A 15,790-nucleotide genomic window follows, 5' to 3' on the forward strand; every position below is an offset into this window, starting at 1 on the left:
ATAACATACATTTGCCTGTACAAGTTTTTGGACCGTTATCGTAAGTTATTTAGTTAGATAAGCTCCAGATTTGCTTCAGTACTCTAAATATATGCACAAATATAATACTGTATAGCTTCTTATTAAAAATATTCACTTAATCAGATTTGTAAGGGTTTACTTATATATACAGAGCACTGTACATAAATAGTGCATGAGAATGTGAAATGTAGGCCATGTATTCATATTGTTCATGTCAGAAAATTTGAATGGATCTGAGGAGTCACTGGCACCACACAAAGTGCATTTATTGCTTTTATTAGTACAGTAATAGTGTGGATTGTTATCCATTGATATACTGTATATATATATATATTTATATATAAATTTATATATTTGGGAAAACCTTAAACTCTAGCTGAATGCACCTCAGTACGTAGATTCTATGCAATTATGAGGTAGACATCGATAATGGTATTTCCACCCTCAGCAATGATGAATACATTTTAAATTAATTTTGTTTTATCAGCGTAAGAAATACACGATTATCATGAAACTCTGTACATCACAAATAATAAAATAATTATAGAATAGAAATTATAGCGATTTGAGTGCATTTATAAATGTACATTAACAAAGAAATGTGGTTTTGCATTTCTTCATACGTTGCACTTTTAGGTTTTACTTTACAAATATTTACAGCTCAAATAATGAACAACAGTGCATTCAAAGCTAATGTGCATTTAAATATAATCTCGCTTGCGAGTCTTTTTTTTTTCCTTGTCAGTCGTTAGGTCGGGAAAAAAACGCTCCTTCCAGAGTACTTGGACAGTTGCGGAAGTGCATTTTGTAAAGATGCAAACGTTGATGGAAATCCATTTTTTATGTCATCTCAGAAAGTACAAAACGACATTTTGTGGGTTTTTATCAAATGTCCAGGCACTTCAAAAGTAATTTGTGCGGTGCTCTTCAAAAGCATCAGTCAAGCTCGCTCTCTTTCTCTCTGTAGGGATGAAGCAGAATCGCCATATTTAGAGTTTGGTACATTCAACTTTGCCCCCGAAAGCAGAATATGCCTCTTTACACACCGTTGGTCGTAAAAACCGTGTCCAGGGCACTTCGTTTTACTCATTCAACATTATCCATACAACTAACAGATGAGTTTCAACAGGTGCTCGTCTACACATTCTTCTGAGTCCACGCGGATAATGGTGTAACACAATCCTTAGTGAATCCTGTCCAGACGGTACGCACTAAATCTGTCGTTTCTTCTACCTGCCGACAACTTGAAAATTTAGGGGTTTTGGACAAGTAATTACAAAAAAGGAAACCCAGCATGCGTGTTTAAAAAATGACGACGAACCTCCTAAAACAAGATTTTTTGTTGAGAAACTATACACGCGCTCTTGGCACAACCGTTGACAGCAGCCGTTGGAGATCACTAATATCGTCCAAAATGTCTCTGATGAAGAAGAATCCCTTTTGCATAGGTGAGAATGCGCAGTTTGAGCGGCTCAAGCGCGTCTTTACGCATCGTTCAAGTGTTAGCTTGGTGCCATACTCTGCTGTGTGTGTGATTCGCTACCTGCAGCCACACTGTTCTACCACCATGTCCTCGTACTGTTTGTACACGACGTTGTTCCCAGAGTCTATGTACAGTATACTGATGGGGCTGAGTTTTGTGGGGACGCAACAGCTCGGTGGAGTGCTGTTGGGGTCCATGGAGTTCATGAGCGTCTGAATGATGGCGTGGTTGGTCGGCTCTAGGTGCGACCTCAACGGGAAGTCGCACACGCCTTCGCAGTGATAGGCTTCGTAATCCAGGGGAGCGATGATCCAGTCGTCCCATCCAAGTTCTTTGAAGTTGACGTGCAGAGCCTTTTTGCTGCATCTCGATTTGGACTTTTTGCCATGCCTTTTCCCGTGCCGATTATTAAGCGCAGTTCTCCGTCTGCGCCGCGCTTTAAACTGCAGCGCGCTCTCCTCCTCATCATCATCTCCGCGAGACTTAATTTTCTCTTTCATCTCATTAAACAAGTTCTCTCTCTTCTTGGACCGCGTGTAGACCACCAATATGGCTCTTTCTTGCTGCGTCCGGCTGTGGCGGTGGAAACCAAGTTGCTTTAGGTCGATCTCAGTGTCAGATTTGCCATATGTAACCTTAAGCTGGAGACAAAGCTGATTCTCTTGGTGCCTGTGTTTAAAAATCCCCCAAACGTCCAGAACCTCCCATTCTGCTTTTCGGGAATCCTGAAGATCAATGGACCTGGAGGCCAGTGGCCTCTCTGATCGACATGAGAGTAAATGAAGGTTGTAGACGCCTGATGGGGACGGTTGGACATCCCCGGGCGATTTGCGAAATATCCTTAATTCAGCACCGACCAGCTCCTCTTTGTCTGAGAGAGTTGAAACATCAAACAGATACGTTTGTCTTCGCAAAGGAGAGAGCGTGAGATCGTCTGCAAGATAAAGAGAAATAATTGCAGTCAGATTCACTTAAAGTGACTCACATTCTCATAAAGAGGCCAGGTAAAACCTAAAACCTTATTTTCGGCTTTCCTTTAGTTTAATAAAGGGATAATATACACACAAGATGGAACAAGAGAAGCTGGCTGAAATTAAAAAGGAGAAACGAAGATTATGAAGACGCAGTGGTTCAGAATATCCAAAAACTTTTTTTTCTAAAATTATGTTTGGTTGCTGTAAACTCACATTTAATAATTTTTGTTCATATTACAAATAAGCTTGGCATAAAAATAAAACGTTGGATGGTTAAATATTTTAATCACAAACTAGGCATTGTTTTTCATTGGAAAAAAGAAAAGAGCACCCAGCCAAATAAAATAAGTTTAGTTAAAAAGATTAACCGCAGCAGCCTACCAAATTGTTTTGCCATTTTTATTTAATTTTGCTTGATGAGTAAAACTTTGATGAGTTAAAATGATGAGTAAAAAGTTGATGAGTTACAACTTTTGAACACATGTGCGAAAAACTTTCCTTTTTTTAAAATGTAACATTTTTTGACTACAAGTGTTTCTTTGGGATTAACAAAAATTGTACATTATATTCAGATCAACATTGTTTCTGGGTTCTGTAAAGTATCAGTACAAACTCTTTAAAAATAAAGCTCTTTGTTGGAATAGATGGGATACAGTTAATGTCCATGGAGATTTTCCATTGCAACAAAAAGTTCCTTTAGGAGTTTACATTAAGAAAATATTGTTCACACTAACAACAAAAATAAATATTTTAGTTACAGTTCATTGAAAAGTTTTAGGAATAAAAAAAGTTCTTATGGAATCATCGTGAAAACATTTGTAACCTTTAAAATCTACAAGCTATATATTGAACTTAAAATGATCTCGCGTTTGAACCCCTTTTGGAAATACTTTCTTTTTTATGATCATTCGTTCATATCTAACATTTGAACACTTTGCAAAATAATTTTTGTCATTATTACACTCAGGTGATAACACAAATAAGAGAGATCTGGTAGCCATAGTGAGTGAAAGAAATAGTGGTGGGGGAAAGAGTGCGCCAGACACAAAGCGACATACTGTACGTGTTGAACAATGCACAATTAATGCATTCTTTCCCCTTCAGGAATCCAGAGGCCTAGTCGCACTTTATCATCGCCTTTTATCTGTCTGACGGACCAAATGAGAAGCATTTATGCGAATTCATGTGGGCTTGTGTATGTAAGAATTTTCTTAAATTGTTAGACTATATTATCGCTCCAGGTTTCCTTTATCCTGAACAAAATGACATATAAACACATGCAGACACATTTTAATTTGGCCTGCCGAGAACTGATTTATTTTTAATGTTGATCAATAAAACTAAAATCCATACCTCTGTATTTGAATTAAAATTTAGAAGAAATAACCCGAACATTAAATAACATTACGTTTGACCTAATCGATATGTTAATAAATCAGTCAAATAGATACAATAGTTTAATTAAGCGTCTGTTTTCGTTCCTCTGCACGTATTTGCGTTTTTATAAGACCTCAAACACATCGAATACAAGGTCACCAAATAATTAACAGTTCTGAATTCCCTCCCACCACATTAAAATGCGCTCCTCTTATATTTCATCCCTTCTGCCAAAAACAACATCCCCGTTCAAAAGTGATTATTGCACACATAAAACACAATTGCATGCAGCAAGAGTTGGAAGAGTTTACGCGACGGCCTAAACAGATAGCCCAGGCCACCATTAAAAATTCTGAAATAACTACGTCCACGCTGTCGCTTACTTTTAATCAGCGAACATTCTTGTTTAATAATTCGATTTTGCACGACGACAGAATGACGGAAAGGGGGAAAAATGGGAGAGAGAAAGAGAGAGAGACTTCTTATGGTGGCTACCGGGGCACCATCTGCGTTTTAATGAGTTACTTACAAGTGCCAAAAGTAATTTTCATACATTCCGTTTGTTCTTGTCTGATCTTGCAACCATAACGATCTAAAATTTGGGGAAATGTCTTATCTGTTTTGGAGGAAATTCCTTCCTGTTACACAAAAAGATTACTGCCTTATCATAATTGAACGGCGCTTGAGTGGAAATGATTCTTGATGACATTCAGCAGCGAATGACGCGCATTGCGCATATATAGCCAACACACTGTAGCGCAGCCAGGCAACTCGAACGGTTTTTCATTAAGTGTGGACTGCAAATGTAACCCACCTATTCCTATGCAGCACTTTAGAGTGCTTTTAAAAACTTTTTCATCGGTAACAACGGATAATGCACCAAAATATCCACAATGTAAAAACAGAAAATATCCATAACGCATCGCCTCTCCAAACCTAAACAGACATATAAAGGTCCTCTCCGTTTTTTTGCTCTTCTCTTTCGGTAATGTGCCACTAGCTGAACTAGTTCATTACGGGAGAATAGACAGTGTTTGATATGTTATGACATGGACACTCAATTAGATCACCCAGTTCAAATACTCCAATCAGCGGTTTGATGCAAAGCAACCCTCAGAGGGTCCAGTGAAGGGTCATAGCCAATGACACATCAAATCAAAATCAGTGAGCAAAGTGAAGCTTTTTCATCAAATCAGAGTGCGCTTCTCTTCTCTCTGCGAACCCGTTTTTCTGCAAAAGGAAAGGGCAATGTTTCTTTCTTTTTTATTGCATGTTTGCCTTTTACAAGTTTAACACATATTTTGTTGCAAGTAAATCCAACTTAATTGTGACTTAAGCGCGCAGCATTGCTAAAGAATTGCATTTTAAAACTTTTTAAAATAAAAGTAAATAGAGTAAAAAAAAAGGAAAACCTTGTTTCATACTGCACTTTTCAATGCCAAAAAAGATCATTTAGGTACTAATATATTACGCGCATATGCAACTAGTTTTTTCCTCAAAGTTTATCCTCGCTTGAGGTTTGTGGGAACAGCTCGGGCTGCTTGCACGCGAGGATGTTAAAGCAATGATTTATTGCCTTCATTTAGAAAACGCACCAATTAGTGTTTTATTGGCATGTTACCTTAGGGTCAGTGTAAAACTAATATAACTTTATACTAGCCAAAATATGAGGTCGTGCAGACCATTAAATTGTGGCCCAAGCAGGACGAGAGCTTACCAAACCTTTAGCACGTAAATAAACCACTAAGGAAAAAGGTAATTTAATTTCATAAGAAATATAATTAGGTGTCCTCCAACAATGATCTTGGTCGGTCGTGTTTTGTTTTAATTAGAGCAAAGAGATTTTAAGTACTTGCTTCACAAGTCTTTAAAGTTTGAGTTTAAGGCGTGAACACCATATTAAAATAATTATATAATTTAAGAATAACTTCTTTAAATAAAAAAGAAGAATAACTTTTAAGTGCAACAGTGCATGCTTCAAATAATGCATAAAACAGAATAAAGCAATACAAACCTTTTCCCTTGTCCACGAAACTCGTTATGGTGTTTGCAGACTTTGAAGAGCGGAAAAAGCTCGCATTGAGCCCCAGTTTCTCAGCGGCGGAGTAAGTCCTGTATATGGAGATCATGTAGTCATGAGGCACAACCGGGTCCTTAAAATCATCCCGACGACTCGCGCCCGGTGATGATGCAAAAATCTCTTTAAGAAATTTATGTGACCTTTGTCCATCAAACGCGCTCCTGGCACCCTTGCTCCTTTTCTGCGATATTAGCGCAGCTGACTGGCAACATGGTAAACTCCAGAGGAAAACGAAGAGCGCGTAAAAGGCGACTGCTCTCAAGGCATCCATGGTGTTACTATCCTCCAAAGAGTAAAGTGGAGCCGTGTCTCACAGTGAAGCCGGGCTTTTTGGTTTGTGTTTGTTTGACGAGCGCGGACAGCGCGAGATCGCCGTGTTGCGTGTCTGAAGTGAAGTGCGCTGTAGACTCGAGAGCGCGAGGCTGCAGACACACACACACACACACACACACACACACACACACACACACACACACACACACACACACACACTCACTCTCTCACATACACAAACTCACGTATACACACTCACTCGTGGCACGCCCACTGCACTCCTCAGACTATCCTGTATATATTGAACTTATCCACACTCTCTGCACAACTTTTCAGCTCAACAGCTCCTCAGCACATCATTTTAATATTCTCTAGATATATACTTATTATTAACAGTAAAACATTGCTTAGTAAGTGTTTAAATTGCATTTTACATATATACCTTTTTTAAATGTGTTATTATTGTTATTATGTTTTCATAATTTGTAGAACTAATGTCATATATTATGCATAATGTATAACATGCTAGCCTTTATATAATATTATGGGCTAATATCATATTTTGGATAATAATATAAACTTAAAATAATATGATGATGACATTATACAATAATAATATTAATATTTAAAATAACATCTAAATGATTTTTTTATTATTTATTTATTGTCACATTAGCAAAACAATGTTTGTATTAATTTAACAAACAAATTGTATGTTTTATTAATAAAATAAATTAGGTATATATATATATATATATATATATATATATATATATATATATATATATATATATATATGTACGTATATATATATGTACGTGTATATATATATATATATATATATATATATATATATATATATATATATATATATACACACACACATACATACATATATATAAATATATACACACACACATATACACATATATATATATATATATATATATATATATATATATATATATATATATATATATATATATATATATATACACACACACATATATATATATATATATATATATATATATATATATATATATATATATATATATATATATATATATATATATATATATATATATATATATATATATACATATACATATATACACACACACACACACACACACACACACACATTATAAAATTATACAATTAAATAACACTTAAGCATTTATATTACGAAAATTCTAATAATACATCATAATAATATTCATTTTAATAACCCATTTATATCTTACATTAATTATTTAAATTACTCACTCAAAATGCTGGGTTCTTCTAAGCATATGTTAGGTTAAATATGGACAAATTGTAATTTTTTTGTTTTTTATTGTTACATTTAAATGGCACTTTTTAACACAAAGTTTGGGTAAGTCCAAATACGGTCCAATGCTGACTTACATCAAACCAGCATTTTTTGTAGTGCGTGTAGTATTTATTTGTTTAGTGTAGTATTTAGTAGAGCTTAAAATTGTCATGTCTGGCCATAGAAAGGAACAAAAATGATGTTCATAAATTGCTCTGTCTGAGGAGTCCCGAGAGGAAGGTGGTTGAGGGGGGCTTATAAGAGTCTCTGCTCCAGTAAACACTTCAGGACACCAGGCCTTCCAAAACTAGCTTGCTGACAGAGGTTAACAGGTCGACAAAAATATGCAGATATGTTGCACTGGCCACAAGTGTGAAAAAGCAGCCCAGTACAGGCCACAACACCAGCAGTCCTGCTAAAAGTCAAAGCTAATTAATATTTTTGTTATTATTTTTGTTATTATTATTATTATTATTAACTATTATTATTATTATTATTATTATTATTATTATTATTATAGAAGTCTAAAGGAGGATTTATTTGGAGACCACGTGAGAAATTGTCCAAAACAACCGGTAAAATAACTTAAACGGAACAAATCTATAGTCATATATTTTCAAGCAGTCTCGTCTTTGTAGACGTTGAATTCCTAAAGCGGAAAAAACTAATAGTAAATGAAGTCTCACCTCTGTCCTCGGAGTAAACCGACTGAAAGAGTTCATTCTACGGCTTCACCTGTCCTTTCCCTTGCGCTGCACTGCCACCCTGCGGTAAAGCATTGCATTTTATGATGATGGCTTAAATGGGATGGTTCAACTAAAACTGAACTCGCACAATTTACGCGCACCTGGTTCCATCCTTTATATATATATATATATATATATATATATATATATATATATATATATATATATATATATATATATATATATATACATATATATATATATATATATATGTATATATATATATATATATATATATATATATATATATATATATATATATATGTATATATATATATATATATATGTATATATATGTATATATATATATATATATATATATATATATATATATATATATATATATATATATATAAATGTATTAATACACTATTACTGAAATAAATATTATTATCATAATTAAAATGTAATGTAATTGTGATTTTTATTCAAATCAAATCACTTATTGTCACATCATCACAGCAGCACGTGTGCTATGATGAGTGAAAAGCTTTTCAATAAATTATATGCTATACATGTAACATTTATATTGTTTATACACATTTTTATCCATTATAATTATATTAGCAATATATTTGTATTATTCTTACATTAATATAATTTAATATATTTACTCCCAATTAAGGATGGAGTAACTTAAAATAAACGATGAAGAAAAATAATGTGCACAAAAAACTGCACATTTAAATTTCTATTATACAAATCCCTCTGTCTTTGAGTCAAAAACAAAACCTTAATTAACATTAATACATGAAGAGTTCAGATACAAATGCAGATGCGAAATGCAAAATGCGAAATGCGAAATGCAGATGCTGTCTGAATGTTCTTCTAAAATGAGCATTTAAAGTATATTAGGCTTCTGTGAGTAGGTTCAGTAATTTCACTTTTGGGGCAAAGAATAAGTTCTTTTCATAGTCTTCAAAGTAAAAACATTATGTGTGTGTGTGTTTGTGTGTGTGTGTGTGTGTGTGTGTGTGTGTGTGTGTGTGTGTGTGTGTGTGTGTGTGTGTGTATACACAGTTGAAGTCAGACAGAAATATTAGCCCCCTTTTTAATTTGGTTTTTTCTTTTTTTATATATATATATCTCCCAACTGATGTTTAACAGTATGTGTTCACAGTATGTCTGATAATATTATTTATTTCAGCTAAATAAAACCAGTTTTTAATTTTTAAAAACCATCTTAAGGTCAAAATTATTAGCCCCTTTTAAGCTATATTTTTTCGATAGTCTACAGAACAAACCATCATTTTACAATAACTTGCCTAATTACCTTAACCTGCCTAGTTAACCTAATTAACCTAGTTAAGCTTTTAAATGTTACTTTAAGCTGTATAGAAGTGTCTTAAAAAATAACTAGTCAAATATTATTTACTGTCATCATGGCAAAGATAAAATAAATCAGTCATTAGAAATGAGTTATTAAAACTATCATGTTTAGAAATGTGTAGAAGAAATCTTCTCTCAGTTAATCAGAAATTGGGGAAAAATATCCAGGGGGATATCTCTCTCTCTCTCTCTCTCTCTCTCTCTCTCTCTCTCTCTCTCTCTCTCTCTCTCTCTCTCTCTCTCTCTCTCTCTCTCTCTCTCTCTATATATATATATATATATATATATATATATATATATATATATATATATATATATATATATATATATATATATATATATATATATATATATACATATATATATATATATATATATATATATATACATATATATCTACATACATACATATACATAAACACACACATATATACATATATATATATATATATATATATACATACACAAACACACACACACACACACACATACATCCACACAATGATAAACAATGATCACCTCAGGTACACCTCATGTGCTTTATTCAGTGTTAAATGCTAACAATGTGAGTTTGAATGGCATTTTACATGACATTTATTGCCATACTACAGCAGATAGTCTCACCTCAGATGTTGGAAAATAAAATAAACCGTATCAAATTGAACTTTAGAACTGGGACTCAGTGCAAGCCAAGTTACAAAACAAATATCAATCATTCAACATGTACATTAAATAACGTTAAAGAGGTAAAGAGGTTTAATGTGTAATAATTAGATTATAAATCTTACAGTTTCGTGGGTAAGTGCATATTCTGAACTTCTGAATGCCTATATTAAGTCTAGTGCAAACAGCCAAATCACTGCAAATCTCGTCATGTAGCATGTTGTTAGGACACAGGGTTACAATGTAACCTGCTCACCTAATGTTTACGCTGCTGATATTTATATTTATAATTGATAACCACTTCATGTGGGACTCTCAAGGCATCCATGGTGTTACTATCCTCCAAAGAGTAAAGTGGAGCCGTGTCTCACAGTGAAGCCGGGCTTTTTGGTTTGTGTTTGTTTGACGAGCGCGGACAGCGCGAGATCGCCGTGTTGCGTGTCTGAAGTGAAGTGCGCTGTAGACTCGAGAGCGCGAGGCTGCAGACACACACACACACACACACACACACACACACACACACACACACACACACACACACACACACACACACACACACACACACACACACACTCACTCTCTCACATACACAAACTCACGTATACACACTCACTCGTGGCACGCCCACTGCACTCCTCAGACTATCCTGTATATATTGAACTTATCCACACTCTCTGCACAACTTTTCAGCTCAACAGCTCCTCAGCACATCATTTTAATATTCTCTAGATATATACTTATTATTAACAGTAAAACATTGCTTAGTAAGTGTTTAAATTGCATTTTACATATATACCTTTTTTAAATGTGTTATTATTGTTATTATGTTTTCATAATTTGTAGAACTAATGTCATATATTATGCATAATGTATAACATGCTAGCCTTTATATAATATTATGGGCTAATATCATATTTTGGATAATAATATAAACTTAAAATAATATGATGATGACATTATACAATAATAATATTAATATTTAAAATAACATCTAAATGATTTTTTTATTATTTATTTATTGTCACATTAGCAAAACAATGTTTGTATTAATTTAACAAACAAATTGTATGTTTTATTAATAAAATAAATTAGGTATATATATATATATATATATATATATATATATATATATATATATATATATATATATGTACGTATATATATATATGTACGTGTATATATATATATATATATATATATATATATATATATATATATATATATATATATACACACACACATACATACATATATATAAATATATACACACACACATATACACATATATATATATATATATATATATATATATATATATATATATATATATATATATATATATATATATATATATATATATATATATATACACACACACATATATATATATATATATATATATATATATATATATATATATATATATATATATATATATATATATATATACATATACATATATACACACACACACACACACACACACACACACATTATAAAATTATACAATTAAATAACACTTAAGCATTTATATTACGAAAATTCTAATAATACATCATAATAATATTCATTTTAATAACCCATTTATATCTTACATTAATTATTTAAATTACTCACTCAAAATGCTGGGTTCTTCTAAGCATATGTTAGGTTAAATATGGACAAATTGTAATTTTTTTGTTTTTTATTGTTACATTTAAATGGCACTTTTTAACACAAAGTTTGGGTAAGTCCAAATACGGTCCAATGCTGACTTACATCAAACCAGCATTTTTTGTAGTGCGTGTAGTATTTATTTGTTTAGTGTAGTATTTAGTAGAGCTTAAAATTGTCATGTCTGGCCATAGAAAGGAACAAAAATGATGTTCATAAATTGCTCTGTCTGAGGAGTCCCGAGAGGAAGGTGGTTGAGGGGGGCTTATAAGAGTCTCTGCTCCAGTAAACACTTCAGGACACCAGGCCTTCCAAAACTAGCTTGCTGACAGAGGTTAACAGGTCGACAAAAATATGCAGATATGTTGCACTGGCCACAAGTGTGAAAAAGCAGCCCAGTACAGGCCACAACACCAGCAGTCCTGCTAAAAGTCAAAGCTAATTAATATTTTTGTTATTATTTTTGTTATTATTATTATTATTATTAACTATTATTATTATTATTATTATTATTATTATTATTATTATAGAAGTCTAAAGGAGGATTTATTTGGAGACCACGTGAGAAATTGTCCAAAACAACCGGTAAAATAACTTAAACGGAACAAATCTATAGTCATATATTTTCAAGCAGTCTCGTCTTTGTAGACGTTGAATTCCTAAAGCGGAAAAAACTAATAGTAAATGAAGTCTCACCTCTGTCCTCGGAGTAAACCGACTGAAAGAGTTCATTCTACGGCTTCACCTGTCCTTTCCCTTGCGCTGCACTGCCACCCTGCGGTAAAGCATTGCATTTTATGATGATGGCTTAAATGGGATGGTTCAACTAAAACTGAACTCGCACAATTTACGCGCACCTGGTTCCATCCTTTATATATATATATATATATATATATATATATATATATATATATATATATATATATATACATATATATATATATATATATGTATATATATATATATATATATATATATATATATATATATATATATATATATATATATATATATATATATATGTATATATATATATATATATATGTATATATATGTATATATATATATATATATATATATATATATATATATATATATATATATATATATATATAAATGTATTAATACACTATTACTGACTGAAATAAATATTATTATCATAATTAAAATGTAATGTAATTGTGATTTTTATTCAAATCAAATCACTTATTGTCACATCATCACAGCAGCACGTGTGCTATGATGAGTGAAAAGCTTTTCAATAAATTATATGCTATACATGTAACATTTATATTGTTTATACACATTTTTATCCATTATAATTATATTAGCAATATATTTGTATTATTCTTACATTAATATAATTTAATATATTTACTCCCAATTAAGGATGGAGTAACTTAAAATAAACGATGAAGAAAAATAATGTGCACAAAAAACTGCACATTTAAATTTCTATTATACAAATCCCTCTGTCTTTGAGTCAAAAACAAAACCTTAATTAACATTAATACATGAAGAGTTCAGATACAAATGCAGATGCGAAATGCAAAATGCGAAATGCGAAATGCAGATGCTGTCTGAATGTTCTTCTAAAATGAGCATTTAAAGTATATTAGGCTTCTGTGAGTAGGTTCAGTAATTTCACTTTTGGGGCAAAGAATAAGTTCTTTTCATAGTCTTCAAAGTAAAAACATTATGTGTGTGTGTGTTTGTGTGTGTGTGTGTGTGTGTGTGTGTGTGTGTGTGTGTGTGTGTGTGTGTGTGTGTGTGTGTGTGTGTGTGTGTGTGTGTATACACAGTTGAAGTCAGACAGAAATATTAGCCCCCTTTTTAATTTGGTTTTTTCTTTTTTTATATATATATATCTCCCAACTGATGTTTAACAGTATGTGTTCACAGTATGTCTGATAATATTATTTATTTCAGCTAAATAAAACCAGTTTTTAATTTTTAAAAACCATCTTAAGGTCAAAATTATTAGCCCCTTTTAAGCTATATTTTTTCGATAGTCTACAGAACAAACCATCATTTTACAATAACTTGCCTAATTACCTTAACCTGCCTAGTTAACCTAATTAACCTAGTTAAGCTTTTAAATGTTACTTTAAGCTGTATAGAAGTGTCTTAAAAAATAACTAGTCAAATATTATTTACTGTCATCATGGCAAAGATAAAATAAATCAGTCATTAGAAATGAGTTATTAAAACTATCATGTTTAGAAATGTGTAGAAGAAATCTTCTCTCAGTTAATCAGAAATTGGGGAAAAATATCCAGGGGGATATCTCTCTCTCTCTCTCTCTCTCTCTCTCTCTCTCTCTCTCTCTCTCTCTCTCTCTCTCTCTCTCTCTATATATATATATATATATATATATATATATATATATATATATATATATATATATATATATATATATACATATATATATACATATATATATATATATATATATATATATACATATATATCTACATACATACATATACATAAACACACACATATATACATATATATATATATATATATATATACATACACAAACACACACACACACACACACATACATCCACACAATGATAAACAATGATCACCTCAGGTACACCTCATGTGCTTTATTCAGTGTTAAATGCTAACAATGTGAGTTTGAATGGCATTTTACATGACATTTATTGCCATACTACAGCAGATAGTCTCACCTCAGATGTTGGAAAATAAAATAAACCGTATCAAATTGAACTTTAGAACTGGGACTCAGTGCAAGCCAAGTTACAAAACAAATATCAATCATTCAACATGTACATTAAATAACGTTAAAGAGGTAAAGAGGTTTAATGTGTAATAATTAGATTATAAATCTTACAGTTTCGTGGGTAAGTGCATATTCTGAACTTCTGAATGCCTATATTAAGTCTAGTGCAAACAGCCAAATCACTGCAAATCTCGTCATGTAGCATGTTGTTAGGACACAGGGTTACAATGTAACCTGCTCACCTAATGTTTACGCTGCTGATATTTATATTTATAATTGATAACCACTTCATGTGGGACTCTGGATCTGTGTCTCATTTTGGAGTCTGCTACCATCTACCAGAGGTTGCATTTCAGTCACGAGCGCATGCTTTGAAAGCCTTCATGACTCAATTAATCAAATATACGGTTTTCCAGCAAGGCAACCCGGGGTGCTCAAATATAATTGGCTAAAGTGGCATTGGGCGGGTTAAAATGACCAAAACAAAGACAGTTCCAACAACAACAACAAAAACACATTTTAAAAAGGGGAATATCTGACTTTAGCATGGATTTTCAGATAAACAAGAATGCTCACTTTGCATGTTTCTTAAATATCTGCAAACATATTATGGTTTTTTATGCTTTAGAAGAGTCAAAAACTTACATGCAGCACATTTAATTTATTAATATTGTCCCAACACAAAGCAATTGTGTGGAACTGAGCAGTTATTACAGTGTGCAGCATCATGCCTTAAACAGATGTTTACCAAAAATGACAATTCTGTCATCATTTGCTCATTCACTTGATCAAAACCAGTTTGATTTTCTTCTTTTCTGTTGAGAAAAAAAAAATTAGAAAAAGGTTTGAACGAGTGGAGGACCATGACAGAATTTTAATTTCTGAGTGAATTGTGTCTTTAAACAGTAAAATGGCACTTGCCATTCTACCATCTTCCAGCAGAGGGCAGCAAAACACTATTAATATAAATGCACCACCCACTGTCATATGATAAACAGTAGACATAAAGCCGTAGCCTACACGCATTAGCCCTGATAAACTCCAGTTTTTTAAAGATTGAATAAAGTTATTAAAATAAACGAGTCGACATGTATGCATTTGGTGTTAAAATACGTGTGTTCAGT

General features: G+C 32.3%; 1 protein-coding gene across 2 annotated transcripts; it reads right to left on the reverse strand.

Moving 5' to 3' along the window:
• Positions 1-272: 272 nt before the first annotated feature.
• gdf6a (growth differentiation factor 6a) lies at positions 273-6,332 on the reverse strand. 2 transcript variants are annotated; one of them, XM_073925194.1, is made up of 3 exons: positions 6,076-6,332; positions 5,870-5,967; positions 282-2,438 (listed from the first exon to the last, which is right to left on the reverse strand). In XM_073925194.1, exons 1-3 carry the CDS (start codon positions 6,204-6,206, stop codon positions 1,561-1,563), a joined length of 1,107 nt encoding a protein of 368 aa, XP_073781295.1. In that variant the 5' UTR covers positions 6,207-6,332; the 3' UTR covers positions 282-1,560.
• Positions 6,333-15,790: the final 9,458 nt, after the last annotated feature.

Source organism: Danio rerio, chromosome 16 (assembly GCF_049306965.1).
Source record: "Danio rerio strain Tuebingen ecotype United States chromosome 16, GRCz12tu, whole genome shotgun sequence".
Classification (NCBI taxonomy): Eukaryota; Metazoa; Chordata; class Actinopteri; order Cypriniformes; family Danionidae; genus Danio; species Danio rerio.